The sequence below is a fragment of the Mercurialis annua genome, linkage group LG4 (assembly GCF_937616625.2).
Source record: "Mercurialis annua linkage group LG4, ddMerAnnu1.2, whole genome shotgun sequence".
Classification (NCBI taxonomy): Eukaryota; Viridiplantae; Streptophyta; class Magnoliopsida; order Malpighiales; family Euphorbiaceae; genus Mercurialis; species Mercurialis annua.
This window is the reverse complement of record NC_065573.1, coordinates 30,747,010-30,768,892: the sequence shown is the minus strand read 5'-3', so window position 1 is coordinate 30,768,892 and position 21,883 is coordinate 30,747,010. Positions and strand designations below refer to the sequence as shown.

Genomic DNA, 21,883 nt, shown 5'->3' with positions numbered 1-21,883 from the left:
TATACTGATGATCGTTTTTAAAAAACTTTTGATGGGGATGTAAATATATATATGTCAACATTTTATTGACTAGAGATAGTGTCCAATCCCCTTAATAAATAGAAAACAAACTAAAGCAACTTTTAATTTGCATGTGAACTTATTAAACTAGTCGGTCCAGTTTTTAAAACAATGCTAACCTATTAAGGAAAAATTTGATAATTAATCAATCGACTCTTATATTTACAAAATTTTATTTATCTGATGTCTCTATAAATTTGATAATTCATTTTGCCATGGTGTCATTGTTATAATGAATATTTAAATTCTTTCTCACACTTGTTTTACAACGAATGTAATGCAAGTTCCTTTTTCATTTAAAAATTTAAAAATTACTTTTTTAATAAATAGACTGAATAAAAAAAAAATAAAAAAAAAAACTTGTATATTAATTTTTTAAAATACATGAACCTAAAAATTAGTGTGGCCTTAACAAAAATTCTACATGTGTATACACGTGGACACCAGCCACTGGAGGAAATTTAAAAGCACCTTCTTCATGAAACTTGCTTATAAATATTTGCGATTTCTTACACAATGAGTCAAAACTGAAAACAAAGTGTTCTCTCTGTCAGTCAGAAACTTCCAAAAAAATGGCTTCTCTGCTCAAAGAAATGCCTACCATGTCCACTCTGCTCACTGCCTACGCTTCCTTCTCAGCCATAGCCATGCTCATGCGCACAATCATGCACGAAATGATCCCCAAACGCATGAGAGACTTCATCGCCGAGAAATCATCAGATTTTTTCCACAACTATTTCAACTCAGATTTCACATTCATCATAGAAGATCGATGGCAAGCTGTTCAGAACGAAACGTTCCGAGCCATCGAAGTTTATTTACCCACCCGAGTCGGCCACTCGACGAAGAGCCTTCTTCTCGGCAACAACGACAGTAACAACATCACAGCTCCGCCTAAACCAGCCATTCCGGTGGATACAAAAGCTGTCGATGTGTTTCAAGGCGTCCGGTTCGTATGGACTCTACGTGAGAAAGAATCGAAAAAATATTACATTCGAAACCGACGAAATTTTGAGCTGAAATGCAGTCGAAAAGATAGAGACATGGCGCTCAAAACCTACTTGCCCTACATTTGCAATGAAGCGGAGTCTATCTTAAGTAAGCGCGAGACTCTGAATCTTTATACTTATGATAACGACGGTTCTGTTTGGGAATCAACTGTTTTCAAACATCCTGCAACTTTTGAAACCCTAGCTATGGAGTCTGAGCTTAAAGATTCAATAGTTGAGGATCTTGATTTGTTTCTGCAACGTAAAAAGTATTTTCAGAGCGTTGGTAGAGCTTGGAAAAGAGGTTATCTTCTTTATGGACCGCCTGGAACTGGAAAATCTACGCTTGTTGCTGCCATTGCTAATTATCTTAAGTTCCATATCTATGATCTTCAGCTTCAAGGTGTGAAGAATGATAGTGATCTTCGACGGATACTTACTTCCACTACAAACCGTTCGATTCTTTTGATCGAGGATATTGATTGCAGTACTAAATCTTCGCGTTCGAGAACTCGCCTCCAGGGCGATAAAGATGATGAGGACGATTCTCCGAGTTCTGATAACAAAGTTTCTTTCGATCCCGGGGTGAGTTAAAATTTTCTTTTACTATAATTTTAAATTTTATTATTAGTTGCATAAAAACAGAGCTTCTCTGTTTTTTTCTCTGTTCTGTTTTATGCACTATTTTTAGCATTTCTCTGTTTTCTGTTCCGTGTTCTGCATATTGCCATTGCCGGCTTACAATTGCTCTGTTCCGAATAAGTTTGTTGCTGTCTATTACAACATACAAAAAGAAAAAGTTAAATACTAACGCCAATCGAAAGTGACTTCAATGCTGAAGAATAAGAAACCCTGAGTGAAACTTCCCATTTAAGAATAATTTTAAATTTTAATCTCTATTTTTTCTCTAAAGTTTATTTTATTTTCTTATGAATTCAATTGGTTCAATATATATGATATATTTTTATATAGAATAAATTTGGTTTCTAATTTTAATATGATTATTTTTATATTTAAATAATTTTTAAAACCAAAACCAAAGATCAAACAGAATCAAATTTCACCTCTAATTTGTTCTGATTTTTTACTTCTTTCAAAAACTTATTGAAATATCGAATGCATGGTTAGAGTAAATTCATCTACATTATATTTCTTTCTTAATAGGTAGTGCTACTTTTATAAAATAAATTTTCCATGTCAACACAAAGGTTAGGTAGCAAAATCCAACTTTAATCCTACTCACAAAGAAGAAAATCAACTTTAAATAATTAGTTTATGGACTCATATGATGTGTAATTTACCTCCTTTTAAGTCATCTAGTGCTTTTTAATAAGCATTATTAATCATATCATATTTAATAAACATTAATCTTATTGGTTTTATTTGATCAACAGGTAACATTATCAGGATTGTTAAATTTCATTGATGGGCTATGGTCAAGCTGTGGAGATGAGAGAATTATAATCTTTACAACAAACTTCAAAGACAAGCTAGATCCAGCATTGCTCCGCCCCGGACGCATGGACGTTCATGTTTACATGGGACATTGTACTCCGTCGGGGTTCAAAAAGTTAGCAGCAGCTTATCTCGGGATTAAAGATCATATTCTTATTAAATGCATTGAAAATCTCATTCAAACAGTACCTATCACTCCTGCTGAAGTAGCACAGCAGCTTATGAAAGGAGAGGACCCTCAAGTTGCACTTCAAAGTCTAATTGCATTTATTAATAATAAGGAGACTCAAGTGGAGAAATTGCAAGAAAAAGGGGTTGAGGAAGAGGTTATTAAACAAGAAATTGTAATGCTTGCTAAGGAGGATGATGTTGACAAGCGTAATGACGACGACAAGAGATGTGTGTATCTTACTTGACAACTACTAGTAATGTAATTGTTTTATTAATTATGTGAAATAAATGTTAATTCGTCCCGTCTATTTAGAAACTATTTATAGTAAGAAAACAATTTCCACCAAAATGACCTTTAAACAAAAGAATAATTATGTAAAATCTCAACAGATTTTTCCAAATAATAGAAGACTGCATGAAGCAACTTGCATACTGATAAATAATCCTCTAGCCGTTGAAAATAACGCCAGTCTTCTCATTTTCTCAATCGATCAAAGAGTTTAAACAATACAAAGTGAAACAAAATCTCTCCTACATAATCAAACAGTGATGCTATTTTGTAGAATTTCAGTTTAATATCTCGTACCTTGAATAGCATATTCCATTCAGATCTTCCATTTGGATTAAATAAAGTTCATAGCTATTCAAAACTCACCGTTATCTCAGCAGGAATGACAAGGACAAATTTTGGAAGGAAGTACAAGAAGGTGGAAGAATTTTTTTTGTGGATCTCATGGTTTCAGTCAGCTTTTCTATTAGCTGTGGCAGCATGAAAAATTCATCAGCTTGATTCTTGGATATCCAATCTTCTAACACCCTGCACAGAGTTTGCAATTGCACTCAATAAATTAAGTCTTATTTTCATATGAATTCTATCAAATTTGAATGGAGGCACACCCCAACTTCACTTCCCATTCTAATTTAAAAATGAGACTGAAAAAAAAATTAGAAAAAAAGGAGAAACTTGGGCGGAAAGCCACATTAATATTGTTCTTGTCAGAGTTGTAGAATTTTTGCGACTACTAGGCTAAGGCAATAATTAACATGACTTTTACTAGAAAAAGATGAATAATATGTTCATACTATGTCGCACGAAAACTTGTAAAGTCCTATGTTTCGGCGTTTGATTTTCAATTTCAAAACTGCTTCTGGAACTTCAAAACTTTATATTTCTAACATATTCTTATAAAAAATATTGTTTCGCCGTTTTTCGTTTCAGTGTTTTCCATTTCAATGTATCGGTTTCTAAACAGCATAGCATTCAAGGAGCATTTAACTATGTGCATGCATAAGAAAAAGGCATATGATATGATGTGCAGAATAATTCCTTCAGTTGCTAGATAAGATAATGTGCCAACAGAGAAAGAACTGGATCTAACCTCGATTGAGATTCTTCATCTTTGCTGCATTCAGAAAACAGAAGCTTGATAACAGGGTGTAAATCTACCTTTGATACTGATTCGACACTGCTCTCTGATTCTGAACAGTTACCATTATAACACCATGAATCTGGATTTACAAGAACCATTTGCAGCATGGGTGACTTCGTCGTCAAATCCCTAACCACAGTCCGGAATGACAATTCATCTTTTGCACTTTCCATTAGTTGATTCGTGAACATTTTCTCCAAATTATATTTCCTGCCAATGATATGCAAAACCAATGAGTACACGCAACTCAAAATCACAATAGCCATCACTGAAAAATAAATCTAACAAAAATTCATTCACTTCATCGGGTTTTCTAATCATAGAAATCAATCTCTGGCATGGTGCCAATAACAATTAATGCAAGGTATTAACCTAACAACAATTCATTCACTTCATTGGGTTTTCTAATCATAGAAATCAATCTCTGGCGTAGTGCCAATAACAATTGATGCAAGTATTCTTCTTCCACAAACTACCACATGTTCTACTGTTGTGATAATCAGTATCGAGCCCTTCCTGCGCAACCAACTTAATTGGAGAACTTTGGCCCATAATGTAATGCCAATTTCCAGGAAAAGTCATGACGGTACACAAGATCATTTCCAAACAACAAAAAGCCTGCAATTACAACAGTTGTTAAATATTGTTTCATACTACTAAATTCATTGAAACTGAATTTATTTTTCTCATCGTAGCTATATTATCTACTACAATAACACAAATAAAATTGAATCCCATAAATTGATCATATGTCTAAGACTTGACAGTTTAGTTGATGGTAACTTCAAGGTCACAGACACAGCATGTCTGCAACTAGATCATATTAAGGACACGGCACTGGACAGGATAAAGCTGACTTGTTTAGTAAATTCAATGATTAGCATCGCAAATAAATAAAAAAGTATATCAATTATTTAAAAATTGAAATTGAATTTTGAAAAATACTGTAACACAAACTTAAAATTAATGATACCATAAAGCACTAAAATGGAGCATTTTTTCCGTGACCTCTTTTCTACATAGGCATTACAAACACATTACCATACGCTTCCACCAAAATGACATAATTAATATTAATATCAAATTCATAGCCACGATTGATAAATCAAAGGGACAAGAAAAATGAGAAAAGGACAAGAAAACCTAAAATTTCTTTTTAGATTGCCGCATTCAAAGAAATCTGATTATGCACAAGTACGTTACAAGTGATAAAATTGCAGATATCCATTCGCTTACCTGAACAAATCATCAGATCCACAAACTGGCAAAGAAGTAGAAAGACAACACTTAAAGAGCCTAACTCCATCATCCAAAGGTACGTCACCATGAGCACAAGGATAAGCACCTAGAAGCGTACAACAGTGAGGGCAGACAAATTGTTTCCATCCAACATCCTTTGAAAGATGATAGGATCTAGCCATAAAAACATCTCCAAGGAACCCATTAAGTAAAGAAGTTCGATTTGCTGAAGTCTCAATAGGCTTTGTAGTTTTCTGGCAAACTAATGGAGGTTGATGTGCAGCATGTGTGCTTATTTCAACAGAGTATTGGACATGATGGATTGAATCACAGCATCCAGTTCTTGAAGCTACATTTTCAGATAGAACAGATGCTGATGGCAGACAAATTGATCTATTACCATCAGATTTTTCCTCGTCGTTGCAATTCAGTTTCTCAAAAAGGTTTTCAAGGTTGAGATGTGAAGAACTCAATGTCCTATTCATACCATGATCAAGAACTCTTTCAGTATTACTATTACTATCAGAAGTTGCATCACTTTCGGGTTTTGATCCAAAATCTAACATCTCTGTTTCATGTTCACTTAAACCATCGTGACCACAAAGTTCCATTTCAGGTTCATGCTTTTGTATCCTATCAGAATCAGCAATTTTACAACCTACAAGATCATCGATGGACAGAGTAACAGCTGTAGAACTCAACAAGCCAACACCACTTGGACATGTATAGGCATCTGCAAACCTATTCACCAGCTTCTCACTTATACCTCCAAACGAACAACAGCAATTTCCAAACCAGCTGTCTGCCGACTCTCGCCAGTTGACCGATGGCATTTCCACAAAATTTCTACATATGAACTGAAATTTAGAGAATATGTAAAGGTAAAAATACATATTAAAGGGATATCACAAACAAAGTGCAGCTTAACTACTCAAAGCACCACAAACAAAATTGCTCCTTCTCATATTTATAAAGTTAAAGTCGAACATGGTACCTTATCGGACTCGTCGTCAATTTAGTTGAGCAACTTCTGCAGTAAAAGTTAACTTCTTTCATGGAAGATAAACTCTTCAAATCTGCACACCAAAAAAACCAACATAATGCAGAGCCTAAAAATGAAGACTTTTCTTAATAAGCATTCACATATTGATTAAAATTAATATAATTTAACAATTGCAATAAACCCATAAGCAAAAATTAATTACAAAGTCTAACAAATGCTCAAAAGAATTACAATTATCACTTAAATAAGCTTACCAGAGTCCACATAAAGTGGTTCCAGAGAACCCAAAACATTACTGTTCTCTCCATCATCGTCAACCAGAATGAAGTTAGAAAAAATAGGGTGATCGACGGGAAGAAGTAAGACAAGCTTAACTTCAATATAATCATCCAAAGCTCTAAAACTCAATTGAGCATCTGGGTCTATCAGAACTTTAGGAATGGGTACTTTAAGTGAGACTTTTTCTGTATGTTCGACAGTGCAGGTGACGAGAAGGTGAGTTTGCGAGAGGTTTAGGTTGACTTGGAGGGTGTTATTGCAGTGTAATGAAGGGTTTAGGTGGGAATTAAAAAGTAATAATTTGAGAGTTGGAGTGTGAGACTGAGCTTCCCATGTGAAGCTCCATTGTCTGTGTTTAGGGTTTGCTGAACTCATTCTCGATTTCTCTGTTTGCATATCAAAGATGACTGCTTTTCTCGCTCACTTACTAGTCTACAGGGAACCATGCATTCCGGTTCTATGTCGATTTTAAAATGATCAAAGGGTCAATCCAGTCCCTCAATTTATAACTTCAAGTCAATAACTCACCCATTTTAGGTTTTGAGGAAAATACTATTGATTTTTTTATTAATTAAAAATAAAATTGTACAATATAAATAAAGTTAAAGACTGTGATGATCCAAGTTTATCCTTATTTAACCTATAAAAAGTGTATTGTTTTCAGGGTTGATGTCATAACAATTCATCAACTTTATACGTTTTCTCATTTTAATCACGCAGTTTAAATTTTCTCATTGACTCCATTGGTGTATGAATCTGAGAAAAAGTGGTAGTTTGTGTATGGAAATGAGAAAATTTAAACTGCGTGATTAAAATAAAAAAACGTGTAAAGTTCGTGTATATGCTCTTACTAATAAACTTTTAATATTTATAATATATAAATTTATTAAAATTACTTAAAATCTATATGTATAATCAATATAATGTTTATGAATTTTTTTATATAATTTTTAAAATTAAATAGATAAAATTATTTTTTTTATAGTTTTTAGCATCTTAACTATTAAATGTATTTATTGTAATTTAATTTTTAATTTTATAAAAAATATAATTTTTAATTATAATTTTATCAAACTCCAAATTTGTACAAAAAAACTCCACATAACATAAATTCATCTATAAATAATAATTTGTAGTACATACGAAATTTACGAATACCGTTGAACTGAAAAAAATTATTTTATACTATAAAAACATACAGATTTTTGTTTATCAAAGATGGAATCGACTCTTTCGAGTCTCAATTGTTAGTTTGTTGGTTACGGAGGCGTGATTCAAACCCACAACCTCTTGATGCACTTAGAAACCTTAACCATTCAAGTTAGGCCCACATTGGCAAAAACATACAGATTCAAATTGGAGAAATTTTAAAAAAATACTCCAAATTTAAAAATATTTGTAATTCTTACCTCAGCTGAAAAACAATATTGAAAATACTCTCATCTTTTTTATTTTTATGTTCTTACTCTGAGATATCTATTATTTATTTATTTACTTTCCATAATATTGTTTAATACTCTGTAACTTTTTAAAGTTCTACTTTTTACTCTACTTCCTCTGTTCATAAATCCCTAGAATTTTCTACTTCAAAGTTTCGTCTTCCGGCTACCGGTGGTCAGAGGCAGATCTACAAGCGGCGGTATTCCGACAAAGGAAAACTATCACCACGGTATCTAGTGAGCTAAAAACGAATCAGATCATAAAAATTACAGTTAACGAAAGAGAAGAGAAAATCGACGGTGAATGTGAGCGTCACTAAGCTATTCCTATTTTTTCAAATTAATTTTCAACCGCATACCTAGATCTTTGCTTTATGATCACACAAACAAATGTTTTTATTTTTGTAAAATGTAATTTAAGAATTTAAAGGATTTCATGTTTTTTTAACATATGTATGTTTGTTCATGTAGATTATCATCACGCATGGATCTTAGAGGAAGTTAATGGAGTCCATGTCATCTCTCGCAACTCCCACTTGCCTTGGTAGTTGAATTTAGTTACTTCCTGTTGGAATTTATTGAAATTTAAAATGAGAAGTGCTAAAGACATGAGGAATATAGAAAGCAAGTGGTTTCCCACATTGCTTAGATAAACTCATTTATTTGAGTTTATAATAGTGGAGTTCCTCCTTTGGGTTTGGACCCTAAGAGGTACCCAATTTTGTGAACGGGTTTAAATCCTTCATGATTTACCACGCGCGTCGTCCGTCCGGTCAGCCGGCCAGGTCAGGGTTGGGTGGTTCGGTTCGAGCACTTTATTTTTTGTTAAACAGTTTCATTTTAATTCCTTAACAGTTTTTTGTCCTTTGAAATTATTTATCCCTTGAACTTCTAAAATATTTTGGACCTGATTTATTATTAAAAATGTTTTTTGAATTAAAGCCTTGCACGGTTTTATATTTAATTGATGTATAACAGCTATATTATTTTTCTTATAAATAGTGCAAGTATTTTTATTTGCAAAAACACAGAATATCAGAGAGCAATACGAAAGTGTTTATAGAGCTATTATCGCAGTGCAGCGTTAATAGTATTTTCCGGCTGTTTTATCCTAGGGGCGCCGCGGTTGTCAGTCAGCTTTGCACCTCCGAATTGTGCCGCGAAACGTCTAAAAGAGAGCGACCTAGTCCGTGACTCAACCTCGTTACAAATTCCAGCAACTGTTTCAACACTTCCCTTTTTTTGTTTAGTTACAGTCTGAGATTCATGCTCCTAATTTTTAATTTTTTATTAGTCATTCATTAAACCAAAAGATAAATGCAGAATAAACTGAAATTTGTATGCTTGATGGTAAATTTCTGCCTTTTTATATAGATCTTGTAAAGTCTAATTATAGATTTAAGCACTCAAGAATACTTCTGCTTTAATTTACTCGGGACTGCATTTTGTATGCTTGATGGTTTTGATGAACATATAATGAATAGCATACAAAATTCATGTACTTAAATTTCATGCATTTTTCCAGAAATGTAGGTTTGCTCTCATCTTGTTGTATTAAGAAGCATCATGCATTGGTCTCTACATGCAGGCTCTCTAAAACCTCACACTCCAGATCTCTTATTGAACTTGAGAGAATGAAATGGGCGGTGACGAAGTGCAATTTGTGGCTGAATCGTTTTGAAGAACAAAAGAAATTTTAACCCTTGGACCGCACTTCAAGGATGCAAACAACTTCATATGGCCATTCAATCTCAAAACACATTTGAGATGCATGAAAAAACAAAAGAGCTGCACTATGTGGAAGGAGGTGATGCTAGAAATCGTGATGATTTTATAGATGAGCTTATTAAAAGGATAAATCAGATATCTTGGAATATTTTGTAATGACGATAATATTATGATAAGACTACGATAATTTTATGATAAGACTATGATAATATTATAATATTGTTATGAAAATGTTATTTAATTCTTCATAAATTACATAAAAAAATTATGATAATTTTATGATAAAATTATGATTAAAATTATGATAAAGTACGTAAAATATGATAATCGTCATTACCAAATCATATGATTATTACTGCATTATCATATCATTATCATAAAACTGAAGAGAAAAATAATTTTTTTTAAAACGGCTGATTATCATATGAGTACCACTGTATTATCATGTCATTATCATAATATTACCATGTCGTTATCATAACATTATTATATAACACTGCAGTATGATAACTAGATGATAATGAAGTATGATAACTAGATGATAATGAAGTATGATAATGTTATGATAATTGGATGATAACGTATGTGAAAATATAATTAGAAAAAGATTCATGATACCAGTGATAACCAGATGATAATAAAATAATAAAATTATGATAATGGTATATGATAATATGATACCTATATGGAAAAGAATACATAAAATTTATGATAACGAGATGATAATCTGAAGATAATAGTATGATAAGGTTCTTATTGGTAATAAAATGATAATATTATGATAATATGGTACCCGCATGAAAAAAATACAGAAAAATTATGATAACGAAATGATAATAATCTGCTACATACGGTACTAATAATGGCATGATAATAAAATGACAATGCAATATGATACATTGATAATTATATGATAAGGTGAAACTGTGACAATCATAGGATAATGTAGTACTGTGAAAATCATATGATAATATGATTTTGTCTTATCCAGCAGTATCATCACATTATCATATAATAATCTGCTACATACGATACTGATAATGACATGATAATAAGATATCAGTGCAATATGATACACTGATAATTACATGCTAAGTTGAAAAAATATAATTATAATAATATAAATAATAAAATAATAATTTATTAACATTATAATATATAATTAATATATTTGTTATAAATATATTTTATAAAATTCAAATTATTATATTTAGTACATATATGATAAATCCTCTATCAATATGATAAGATATTAAATAAATAGTAACATTTAATTTAAAATTAATAAAACATTTGATAGTTTAATTAAAAAAATTATTTATAATTAATAAAGAAAAAAAGCTTTGAACAAATAAAAAAGAAATGCCAACAAATAATTTAAAGAAGAACAAAAGAAATAATAATCAGTGGTCTGCATATGTAAGAAAGGAGAAAACAGAAAAAGAGAGAGGGAAAAAAAGAGATATACATGTATAAGATGTGTCAGAGTAGAAAAAGAGAGATAAAGAGAGAGAGTAAAATTATAAATAATTATGACACGGAAAGTAAAACTCTAAAAAAGTTAAAATTATGATGTATTTCTGGGGTAATTGATTCTGAAGATCACTGAACTTTCGAGTTTTTTCATTTAAATCACTAAACTATTTTTTTTTTCATTTTGATCACTGAATTTTCATTTTTTTTCATTTTGGTATTTCAGGCCAAAAATGCTTAGGTGGCAGCCGGAAGTTGACATGTGACAACCGGATTTTACAAGTTTTACTTTGAAAATTTATCATACATACATAATTTCACTTTGAAAATGAATTTTTAGATCAAATAATGCATATATGGCAAGTTTTCAGGTTAAAAAAAATTAATTCCGGCTGCCACCTAAGCATTTTTGGCCGGAAAATACCAAAATGAAAAAAAATGAAAGTTTAGTGATGAAAATGAAAAAAAAAATAGTTTAGTGACTAAAATGAAAAAACTCGAAAGTTCAGTGACCTTCAGTATCAATTACCCTGTATTTGTGCTAACTTTTTTTTTTTTAAGGTATAAAATCCTATTATTCTTTTATTTTAGGTAAATTCCTAAATCTCTCTTCAAATTACAACATTTCCGTGCAAGCACAAACGTCATACTTCGATATAAAATTTGCTATATGCTTAAATTCATCGCATCATTTCGCTAAATCACGTCTACATTCATCAAATCATGTCTAGATTCATCAAATCATGTCTAGCTTCATTCTCCAATTGTAACCATTTCCATTATTACTAATAAAAACAATAAGTATATGAATGTTTCCTTTCCCTCATCTCAAAAATATATTACAAAAACATCATAACCCCCACTTCAAAAATCATCATCAAATCAAAATCCACCATGGGAGAGGTTGATCAAGCTTTCATCCAAGCTCCAGAACACAGACCAAACCTCAAAAACATCGAAGCAGAAGGAATACCCACGATTGATCTCTCTATACTCAGCTCACCCGATGCACTCGATGTTCTTGTTAAGAAAGTAGGCGATGCATGCAAAAACTGGGGGTTTTTTCAAGTGATCAACCATGGTGTGTCACTAGAGAAGAGGGACAAAATATTTAATGCATCAGAGAATTTTTTTGGTCAGAGTGTGGAGGAGAAGAATAAGGTTAGGAGAGATGAAAAAAAAGTGATGGGTTATTATGATACTGAGCATACTAAAAACGTTAGAGATTGGAAAGAAGTGTTTGATTTTACTGTTCAGGATCCGACACTTGTTCCTGCTTCTTATAAGCTTGATGATGATGAAGTTACTATGTGGCATAATCAGTGGCCTGAATATCCCCTTCAGTTAAGGTAGTAACACTTTTTATAAGATTGATGACGAGGGTTAAAAGCTTGTCTGAATCATTTTTTGGTACTTTATTACTAATTTATATTGTTAATGGATTGATTGGTGTGGCGTGAACAGGGAAATCTGCGAGGAATATGGTAAAGAAATGGAAAGACTAGCATACAAGTTAATGGAGCTTATTGCACTGAGTCTAGGTTTGGAGGCAAATAGGTTCCATGGATTCTTTAAAGATGAAACCACCTTCATCAGGCTGAATCACTACCCACCTTGCCCTGTTCCTGATCTGGCTCTCGGCGTCGGTCGGCATAAGGATGCTGGTGCCTTAACTGTTCTTGCTCAAGATGATGTTGGAGGACTTGAAGTTAAGAAGAGATCTGGAGAGTGGATTTGGGTTAAGCCAACCCCTGATTCTTATATCATCAATGTGGGGGACATTATTCAGGTATGTTTCTTAATCGTATATCAACTTTACTTTTTAGATTACTTTAAGAATTGGCTGTGTTTGAGAATTTGAATTCACGATCGTATATCAACTTTACTTTTTAGATTACTTTAAGAATTGGCTGTGTTTGAGAATTTGAATTCACCATCTCGCTACGTTTATATATGGGACGAGATGGAGTGGTAAGAGCTCATTCCTCTTTAATTATAAGTTTTGATTTTAAATCATAGATATGGAACACTTTTAAATATCTTTTAAAAAAAGATTTATGGCCTTACAAGATAGTTTAGTCGCCTTACGAGATTCTATCTCACTCGGTTCTAATTAGTTGAGACAGTGGCTCCGGATATCAGACGGTATCTGTACCAAAAAATATATACATTTTAAATTTAACTATTGACATACAATCAAATATATAGTATGGGATCATGTTTTTAGAGATATTAACTATTTAGACTAAATAATTATTCGATATGCTATAAAATTTCATATTATAAAAGGCATAACACATGTTTAACTTTCTACATTTGTCTTATATTTTGCATTGGATTTTGCATCTTTACTGGCTAACATCGAGTCTTTACACTTGAAATTTCATAGATAGTGGTCCCTCCATCATAAAAATTGTCAATTCATACATAAAAGAATGAAAAATTATTCTACTTGTACTAGCATACATGCACTTTATTATCGTTACGGAGGGACATAATGTGTATAGTATAAGGAATACTGATAAATAAAAACGTAAGGATTCAATGTCAAAAATATAAACAAATACAGGAACCTGAACACGAGTTTTGCTATTATAAAATGAAATGATTTGGGAAATGAAAATTGTGCAGGTATGGAGCAATGATGCATACAAAAGTGTGGAGCACAGAGTAAAGGTGAACCCTGAGAAGGAAAGGTTTTCAATTCCATTCTTCTTCAACCCTTCACATTATACCGAGGTTAAGCCTCTCGAGGAGATTGTAAATCACCAAAATCCACCCGAATATAAGCCTTACACTTGGGGCAAATTTTTTGTCACCAGAAAACATAGCAACTTCCGAAAGCTTCCTGTCGACAACATCCAGATTTCTCATTTCAGGGTATCACCAGAAACAGTTCCTTAATTACATTCAGGGGCGGAACTAGGAACTCAAGTAAAGGGGGATGCGGTCGTATAAAAAAATATTTGAGGGGGCAGTTTGTAGAAAAAAGAAAAAATTAGTAACCATTTGAAGCACTCTTTTGTAAAAAATAAAAAACTTGGGGGGACGCTAGCCCCTTCACCTTCTCACCTGGGTCCGTTTACATTATTGCGATTTTGTGTGCATGTATGAGAGAAAAACAGGAGGAACTCATGACTGTTCAAAGGAATAAGACGAAATACTTATGGTTTTTATATTAATTGTTTATTTAAGAATTTTAAAATTACATATTAATTTAATATTAATAGATGTTATAATTTGTTCACTACTCTTTTGGATTTAAATGTGTTGGAATATTAAGATTTGAGTCATTATTATTTTATTTTAAATGGTATTACAAATTTTGTTTTTTAAATTCTAAAAATATAAAGAAATAGATAAAATAAACTAAATCAATGTAAGAGTGAAAGTTGATTTTCAATAACCCCAGCCGCAGCTCGGAGTTGCTTGTTTTTGATATTCGTTGGATGGTGCTGTTCACTACTCAAGCTCATCGTTACCTCCTGATTTCTAGGTTTGGCCTGAGATATAAAAAGGAACTTCTTAATTATTTGTTAGAATCCACCTCCTCCGGCTGTTTTGAAGATCAACACGGACGGGGCTGTTCGTCCCTCGGAGAACAACGCAGCTTCCGGCTGCATTGCTAGAAACAATAAAGGAGAATGGATATTTGGTTATAGTAGATCGATAGGTTAGTGCTCGGTTTTCCAAGATGAACTTTGGGGAGCTTATGATGGCCTAAAAATTGCTTGGAATAGATGATTTAGGGACATTATTCTCAAGATGGATAGATGCTTGTTGTGGAGGCTATTCTTAAGGAAGACTTTTTGATCAACGCCAATAATTACTTGTTGAATGCTATTAAAAATATTCTTACACGTGATTGGCGTGTTAGTATGTGGCATATCCATAGAGAAGGAAATCGGTGTACCGATAGAATGGCAAATAATGTTCTTTTCTCATAACTTAGGCCTTGTACGACACTATGCTTGGCAGCCTCTCTAATTTCGTCTCTGACGACATTGCGGGTGTATCGATGCTCCGTATGTGTACATCTCTTTAGTTTTCTCTCACTTTGGCCAATCTTCTTTGTATCAAAAAAAAAAACATTAAAAAAATCGAATAAAAAGAAATCAGGGTAGTTAAATTCAATAACATTCTGTAAAGTTACTAAATTTTGCAACTAAGAAACTTTTTAACCGCCTATTTTCTTGTATATAAACACTTCAACAAATATTTGCATTAATAATGTTTTGATCATTGTTAAAATTCCATTTTACAAAACATAGGTTCTGAATATGGTCAGCAGAAGGATTATATCAATAATCAATAAGCCAGCCGAATCCAATGCTTTGACTAATATGATTTAGGCAAGTGATGCTAAACTACAGTAAATGGTTAATGAATAATTCATTTCGTGATGTCGAAAGAGATTACATAAATACTCAAGCATAACCATGCATTTAATCAACTGAATATGTCAGTAGATATGAATTTGTAAATTACATATTGCAGCGAAACCTATTTACAAGCTATAGAGACCTCATCTCCTAGGAATGAAACTAGAGCAACTAAAGAAAAAACTTGTTGCGATTGTTAAGCTTAGCACGCCAATTTCAATAACCATTCGTCTATTGGACAGTTATAGATTATAATAAGACAAGACGAGATCAAATCTGCATTACCTAAGCATCGTCCGACACTGAGTCGGGGTGGTAAAGAAGCATCTCATTCCACATCATTTCCCTGATCATAGATTCACCCAGGTTCTCATCTATGTCGATATCAATAGGGACCTGTGCAGGTGGATTGCGTCTTGCATCATACAGCCCTGACATGTAAGGATGAAGAAGTGCTTCTGTGACCGTAATTCTCTTTGATGGATCAAACAACAACATCCTTTGCAACAAGTCTATGGCTAATGGATCAGCTTGAGGGTACAAATGGGAGAAGCGGGTTCCTCTAGAGTAAGGAAGAGTTTTGACATATCTCCGAGCTTTGGGGTTATCGATAAACAAAATATCAGCATCTTGTTGGCTGCCAAGAACATTTATGATCAGCTTAAGCTGGTTCATGCACTCTTTTCCAGGAAAGATAGGTTTACGGCCAAGAATCTCAGCAAAGATGCATCCCACAGACCAGACATCAATAGAGGTACCGTAGTTGTCGCAGCAGAGGAGCAGCTCAGGTGCTCGATACCAGCGGGTTACCACATACTCGGTCATGAATTGTTCATTGCCTCTGCTGGTTCTTGCCAATCCAAAATCACATATCTTCAAGTCACAGTTTGCATTGACGAGGAGATTTCCTGGCTTCAAGTCACGGTGGAGGATGTTTGCTGAGTGAAGATAATTTAGCCCTCGAAGCAACTGTAGTAATTGATTACGATAAGTAAATAGCACAAAAACACTGAAAACAAAAAAAATAGGAAATCAAACATGTGATTTGACAATTAGAAATGTCTAGGCAAGCCATCACAATAATCTTTAACTGAGTTTTCTTTACTGTTACTGCATTGGCCAACATTGTTTAAAAGCACAAATCAGTTAAAAATCTCATGAGTTGTGAGAGCCATTAACTGCAAAACTACATCTTATAGAAGGACATTCATATCAAGCGTAGTAGTTGTGTATGTAAAAACGAGCATTTTAGCTACAGCTAAGAAGCTAGATTAAGATACAACATTCTCCAGTTATATATCCTTCAAGGTTCCGCATTTACTTGCTTAAATTAACAAATACACCACTTGTAATTTACAATTATGCAATCCCCGACTCGAATGTTTGTCTCAATTCAAGAATCAATTATCATCAGTAACTTAAAAGTCAATTCATTGACCAGTGACCATTTTCATGACAATTTAAATCATAAATAAACTATAAGATTTAAGTTGAAAACAAATTATATTATATGCATAAAACACAATGGAAATTCTGAAGAAATACTTTCCAAAAACTACCTGAAATATGAAATACTTGCAATGATCATTAGAAAGTGGTTGTGAGGATTTGATGATCTGATGCAAATCTGTATCCATGAGTTCATAAACCATATAGACATCCCTGAAACTTGCGCGATGAGCAGGCATCATAACATCCTTTATAGCAATCACATTCTCATGCCGAATATGCCTCAGAAGTTTCAACTCTCTTAGAGTCCTTAAAGCATCTATCTTATTCTCAAACACATTGTTAATTTTCTTGATTGCAACTTTCTCATTAGTTTCCCTATTAATCGAAGAGCAAACTATACCATATGCCCCTCTACCTATTGGTTTGATGGGAACATATTTCGTATCAATCTCAAACAAACTTTGCCACATTGAGTAGTAATGCTTCCCTCGTTGCCGTACTCCGTTAGGAGGGTCCACCAAAGTTGCCATTTCCCTACAAGAAAAAAATTTAAATTTCAATTAAGCTTTCAGAATGGCTGAACATCTGAGAACTCTAAGTAGTACGGACATTCAATCAGTGTTTCCCGGATACGTGTCAGAAACTTGGCATTATGGATGTGAAAAAAAACTTCATTTTTAACATAGGAGACCCTAAAAATAACACAGTTTCGCCGTATCCGTGGTCAAGTGTCCCGTTTCTCTATATCCATGGCCGTGCTACATAGGAGACCTCGATTGAACTGATCATACTCGGTCAATTATCATGTATGGAAAAAGCATATCTGGCAACTGTTACTAATCAATACTTATACTTAAAAGTTAAAACAAAAAAAAACATAAAAACAAGGCATTTAAGAATGAAACCAAAACAGAAATGATTTGCAAGAATCTAATTACAGCACAAGATTTATTCTATAAATGAACAAAAACAAATTAAATTACCAAATATAACATAAACATACCCAATTATACTTATCATACTTCTCAAAGCAATTAGAGTATACTAATCATGCAAAATATATCAAGAGAAAGAGAGTAGAATTGATTCTTACTTGCCCCAAGCTTGGATCTTTATATGATCAACTTTTTTCCCCTTCAATTATTCTCGGTCTAATTCCTTTCCCCCCCTAAATTAAACAAAAAAACTTTGCTTTTGCATTTAAAAGCAAATTCCAATACTGCAAGTAGTGTTCACACTGTAACTGCTCCAAACTTATTCCTCCAAGTCAACAATTTTCTCAAAATCCCATAAACTTAACTTGAAATTTAAGCAAAAATCATTCCTATCAAAAAAAGGAAAGCTAGAAAGAAAAAAAAGAAAAATTATTAATAATAGCTGATGATGATCATCATCTATGAGTAATATAGTAAATTAGTATAGTAGTGACAAAGTGAGAATCTACAAGGTCTTATCTAAGGAATTGAGAATAGTAAACTGATATTTTTGGGGAATTGGAATTGGGATTCTTAGGATTTACTATAAAGTTGGAGCAAGATACTGACATAAGGCATCATGCCCATCAGGCAATTTCTTCCTTCTTTCTTTCTCTGCAAAACGACACCCGCGTCTATGATTAAATAATACCGTTTTAAACATGATATGGCTTCTTTTTTAAACTGACAAACAAAAGTATCAATAAACCCCTAATGTTTTGTCAAATCCTTACCTAAACCTCTTTTATACATTTTTTTATCTCAAAAACACACATTATGTATTTAAATCATAAACCGGTCCTCTGAAACTCGCATAGATAATCTTTATTTATAATTCTTATTGCTTTTGAATTAATATTGTTCGATTAAATAAAGTTAAAAAGAGCCGATACTAGTAATATTTAATCAAGATTCCATCATATCATGTAAGAAAATAACATATAATTTTTGAGATAATATATTTAACAAAAAATCAAATTAATTATATTTACTAATATCATAAATTTGTTAAATATAACTCCCAGATCAGCGTCCTTAGGAAATCCTCAAGCTTGCCAAATCTAACTTCCCAACAAAAAAAAGCAGAGCTTAAAGAACTAGATAATGTTTTTGCAGGGGCATGGGAATTTCTGAAAGAGTTGGCGTAGATAATCCCATCTATCCAAAGGGGAAGATTGAGCAACACATTGAAATTTATATTTGCAGATTTTCCACCAAGAAGAGAGGTGACTACAATGTCTTTTGAGCTACCATAGGATTTGAGTTCACAAAACAAAAAGTGGCGGGAAAGATCATCATATAACATGTTTGAAAGAAACACAATCCACGCTTAAATCTGAAGCTTCTTTTACAGTTTTTTTCACTCAGAATCCGAGTCCACATTCACAGAAGCTCTAACACTCCTGCGCTTATGTTCATCATAATCATTCTCTTCAATATCTTTCTTCTCGCTAATTATACCTGTACCGTAATGGTTAAGAGTCAACATTCCGAGTCTAAGTTAACAAATTAGTTCTTCTCCACGAACGAAACAATCCATACCAAGTTAGGAATTTACCTTTCTTTATCAGAAGATTCTCAAGAGTTTTTGTGGCAAAATCATCTTTTGCTCCCAAATCTTGAAACCCAACAAGGCGATCAAATGCAATCCCTTTCCTAAAGAAAAAAATGGTAATTCACACAGGATAATCATTGATGAAACAATGAAACTTCTCGAGTCTATGATGCAAAATCTGATCACGGAAGTCATAAAAATACACTGTAATGCACATCCACAGCATTAGGCATCGGAGTCTGCAATTTACAAAGTATTTATGTGGCTGTATGGGTTAATTTCAGAACATTCCATAACTAATGCATTTGTTGCTAGTTTATCAAAGACATGCCAAGTTCCAACACATTCAAAATAAAAGATGAACATAAGCATGGAATCAAATTTTAACTTCTCTATCATTCTATATTGGGGAAACCAGAGAAAAACGTTGACATGCAGGTTAAATGAGCTAAAGCTGACAAGGTGAAAAAGATAACAAACCTGAACAATATGACACAAGGCAACGTTTTGACGCCAAGCTTACTAATGAAGAAGGGTGCGTTCTGCAATTCATTAGAAACTCTTAGAATACCATAGGCAACTTGCTCAAAAAACCATAAATTTGTAATAAGTAGAAATAAAATTTCAATTCTGCAGTCGAAATAATCAAAAAGTCAAAACACAAACCTCAGCATCCAACTTGATGAACTTGGTATCGAGATGTCTTAGTGAAAGAGCCTTCATATGCTTATCCATTATTCTAGTAAAGTAAATGAACATAATCGTAAAAAATGTGATACAAATAGCCGACGGTTTTCTAGGCTTGAGTGCGTGTGTCTGCATCAAAGAAAAATACTTCAAAGTAGAGGCTTTACTTGCATCGATAGAACTCCTTATGGAAGAAATGGCAAATAACATGCTCACTGCCAGTGACTTCACCCAGGAAATCCCCTTCCGTTACCTCCCTGTATTCTCCATGCCCTTGCTTCTTCAGCGCTTCTCGCTTTTCAACTTCTTTCTATTCAAACAAATCCTATGGTGAATATATTATCAACTTAAGAAACCTATCATTGAGAAGCAAACAGATGTGCATAATTTCATCAGAATTACCTTGAGTGCTGCAATCCTGTCAGCATGCAGTTTTTCGAGCTCAGGATCCTAAACATAAAGTGCAACGAACATCCACATCAGAATTTAGAAACTCGTTGCATAGTAGTAATGCAGATATAATACAGGTTCACCATGAAAACTTACATCCATCAACTCATCAAGGTCAACCTCTTCATTGATAGAACTCGAAGCTTGTTTCTTCTCTTGAGCAAGCAATTCCTGCAGCATCAATACATCATTTGAACTCATAATCATGCACCATAAAAGAAAAACAAAACAGCTACGAAAATGAAATAGACCACTCATTTACATATAACCTAATCATCATCAGCTAAAGAAACACAGCAAAACTTACATTGAACTAATAGCAGCATCTAAAAACAATCACTTATATTCAATTGAACAAAATATAGCCCCTACATTACTTAAGAACATCAAATACACTTAACTTAAACTCATTAGTCTCATTTTTAAGCATATATAGCAATAATAATAATAAGCATTATAATACCTTCTCGTAATCGCGAGCAGCGGCTGCCATTACATTGCCAAAAGCTATATTAGAAAAGGAAGTTTTTACTTTGTCGGTATCCATTTTATTTTTCTTTTACCTGCAGAAAAAAAAACATCAAAATTCAAAAATTATCACTAACCCAACCACAACTATAGTGTAAGTTAGAGAGTATCATATAAAAAAACAAAATTAAAAGGTGGCAGATCTATGCACACCACCTTTTTTTGAAATTGCCAATGCTAAAACAAACAGATTAATAGGGTTTTCAGATTGTCACTGCAGCACAAGTAGGAAGACAACAATTATTTTGTTTTAGAACGAAGCACAGTACTTTCAATCATGAAAATGTCATATAATGAACTAACCTCGGCGTCGACAACAGTATTGGCGTCGGCAGTGGTGCCGTGGGCAGAAATGGCGTCGTCGGAAGTGGTGCTAGCGTCGACAGAACGAGGGTAGCGGGAAATGGAATTGAGAAAAGTTGGGGATTTTGATTTCTTTTTTCAGATCTATATAACAAAAAAGGTTTTAGATGTAAATTTCTCGACAATTACAAATTTAAGGCTAAATCTAATTTATGCCCTTTAACTTAATAGATTTAGTTCCATATACACTTTAGCTTTGACAATTACCCTTTTTTTTAGCATTCAT

General features: G+C 33.1%; 5 protein-coding genes and 1 long non-coding RNA gene across 7 annotated transcripts; 3 read left to right on the top strand and 3 right to left on the bottom strand.

Annotated features, from left to right (window-relative positions):
• The first annotated feature begins 415 nt into the window (after positions 1-415).
• Positions 416-2,983, top strand: LOC126677232 (AAA-ATPase At1g43910). The gene is made up of 2 exons (XM_050371765.2): positions 416-1,634; positions 2,444-2,983. Exons 1-2 carry the CDS (start codon positions 633-635, stop codon positions 2,918-2,920), a joined length of 1,479 nt encoding a protein of 492 aa, XP_050227722.1. The 5' UTR covers positions 416-632; the 3' UTR covers positions 2,921-2,983.
• Positions 2,984-3,129: 146 nt separating this feature from the next.
• Positions 3,130-7,080, bottom strand: LOC126677231 (uncharacterized). The gene is made up of 5 exons (XM_050371764.2): positions 6,602-7,080; positions 6,339-6,420; positions 5,342-6,190; positions 4,055-4,315; positions 3,130-3,492 (listed from the first exon to the last, which is right to left on the bottom strand). Exons 1-5 carry the CDS (start codon positions 7,020-7,022, stop codon positions 3,333-3,335), a joined length of 1,773 nt encoding a protein of 590 aa, XP_050227721.1. The 5' UTR covers positions 7,023-7,080; the 3' UTR covers positions 3,130-3,332.
• A 1,093-nt stretch (positions 7,081-8,173) lies between these two features.
• On the top strand, positions 8,174-9,912 carry LOC126679351 (uncharacterized). Its single transcript, XR_007640848.2, has 3 exons — positions 8,174-8,371; positions 8,537-8,609; positions 9,654-9,912. It is a non-coding gene; the product is annotated as an uncharacterized LOC126679351 (long non-coding RNA).
• A 2,133-nt stretch (positions 9,913-12,045) lies between these two features.
• LOC126676743 (jasmonate-induced oxygenase 2-like) lies at positions 12,046-14,448 on the top strand. Its single transcript, XM_050371013.2, has 3 exons — positions 12,046-12,615; positions 12,731-13,055; positions 13,898-14,448. Exons 1-3 carry the CDS (start codon positions 12,161-12,163, stop codon positions 14,168-14,170), a joined length of 1,053 nt encoding a protein of 350 aa, XP_050226970.1. The 5' UTR covers positions 12,046-12,160; the 3' UTR covers positions 14,171-14,448.
• A 1,191-nt stretch (positions 14,449-15,639) lies between these two features.
• Positions 15,640-18,713, bottom strand: LOC126677462 (mitogen-activated protein kinase 7). Of its 2 annotated transcripts, XM_050372093.2 has the most exons (4): positions 18,194-18,713; positions 17,710-17,930; positions 17,208-17,634; positions 15,640-16,617 (listed from the first exon to the last, which is right to left on the bottom strand). In XM_050372093.2, coding segments are annotated over exons 2-4 (1,113 nt in total). In that variant the 5' UTR covers positions 17,712-17,930; positions 18,194-18,713; the 3' UTR covers positions 15,640-15,933. The 2 variants fall into 2 exon arrangements, with proteins under 2 accessions (XP_050228050.1, XP_050228051.1); XM_050372094.2 differs by lacking the exon at positions 17,710-17,930 and having other exon boundaries at positions 18,194-18,712.
• Positions 18,714-19,249: 536 nt separating this feature from the next.
• Positions 19,250-21,747, bottom strand: LOC126677463 (thioredoxin domain-containing protein PLP3B-like). The gene is made up of 9 exons (XM_050372095.2): positions 21,598-21,747; positions 21,230-21,329; positions 20,863-20,937; positions 20,719-20,766; positions 20,484-20,626; positions 20,296-20,368; positions 20,110-20,171; positions 19,633-19,730; positions 19,250-19,535 (listed from the first exon to the last, which is right to left on the bottom strand). Exons 2-9 carry the CDS (start codon positions 21,311-21,313, stop codon positions 19,435-19,437), a joined length of 684 nt encoding a protein of 227 aa, XP_050228052.1. The 5' UTR covers positions 21,314-21,329; positions 21,598-21,747; the 3' UTR covers positions 19,250-19,434.
• Positions 21,748-21,883: the final 136 nt, after the last annotated feature.

What these genes read in the sequence shown, in the direction of transcription:
- LOC126677232 (XM_050371765.2), top strand. Translation starts at nt 633, where the DNA reads ATGGCTTCTCTGCTCAAAGAAATGCCTACCATGTCCACTCTGCTCACT. An exon ending in AAGTTTCTTTCGATCCCGGG is followed by an intron (nt 1,635 to 2,443) that starts GTGAGTTAAAAT and finishes TTTGATCAACAG; the next exon opens with GTAACATTATCAGGATTGTT.
- LOC126677231 (XM_050371764.2), bottom strand. Translation starts at nt 7,022, where the DNA reads ATGCAAACAGAGAAATCGAGAATGAGTTCAGCAAACCCTAAACACAGA. An exon ending in TTGACGACGAGTCCGATAAG is followed by an intron (nt 6,191 to 6,338) that starts GTACCATGTTCG and finishes GTTCATATGTAG; the next exon opens with AAATTTTGTGGAAATGCCAT. An exon ending in GATGAAGAATCTCAATCGAG is followed by an intron (nt 3,493 to 4,054) that starts GTTAGATCCAGT and finishes AACTCTGTGCAG; the next exon opens with GGTGTTAGAAGATTGGATAT.
- LOC126676743 (XM_050371013.2), top strand. Translation starts at nt 12,161, where the DNA reads ATGGGAGAGGTTGATCAAGCTTTCATCCAAGCTCCAGAACACAGACCA. An exon ending in GAATATCCCCTTCAGTTAAG is followed by an intron (nt 12,616 to 12,730) that starts GTAGTAACACTT and finishes TGGCGTGAACAG; the next exon opens with GGAAATCTGCGAGGAATATG. An exon ending in ATGTGGGGGACATTATTCAG is followed by an intron (nt 13,056 to 13,897) that starts GTATGTTTCTTA and finishes AAAATTGTGCAG; the next exon opens with GTATGGAGCAATGATGCATA.
- LOC126677462 (XM_050372093.2), bottom strand. An exon ending in GCAAGTATTTCATATTTCAG is followed by an intron (nt 16,618 to 17,207) that starts GTAGTTTTTGGA and finishes CAATTACTACAG; the next exon opens with TTGCTTCGAGGGCTAAATTA.
- LOC126677463 (XM_050372095.2), bottom strand. Translation starts at nt 21,313, where the DNA reads ATGGATACCGACAAAGTAAAAACTTCCTTTTCTAATATAGCTTTTGGC. An exon ending in CTGCTCGCGATTACGAGAAG is followed by an intron (nt 20,938 to 21,229) that starts GTATTATAATGC and finishes TTGATGCTGCAG; the next exon opens with GAATTGCTTGCTCAAGAGAA. An exon ending in AAGGAGTTCTATCGATGCAA is followed by an intron (nt 20,369 to 20,483) that starts GTAAAGCCTCTA and finishes TTACTTTACTAG; the next exon opens with AATAATGGATAAGCATATGA.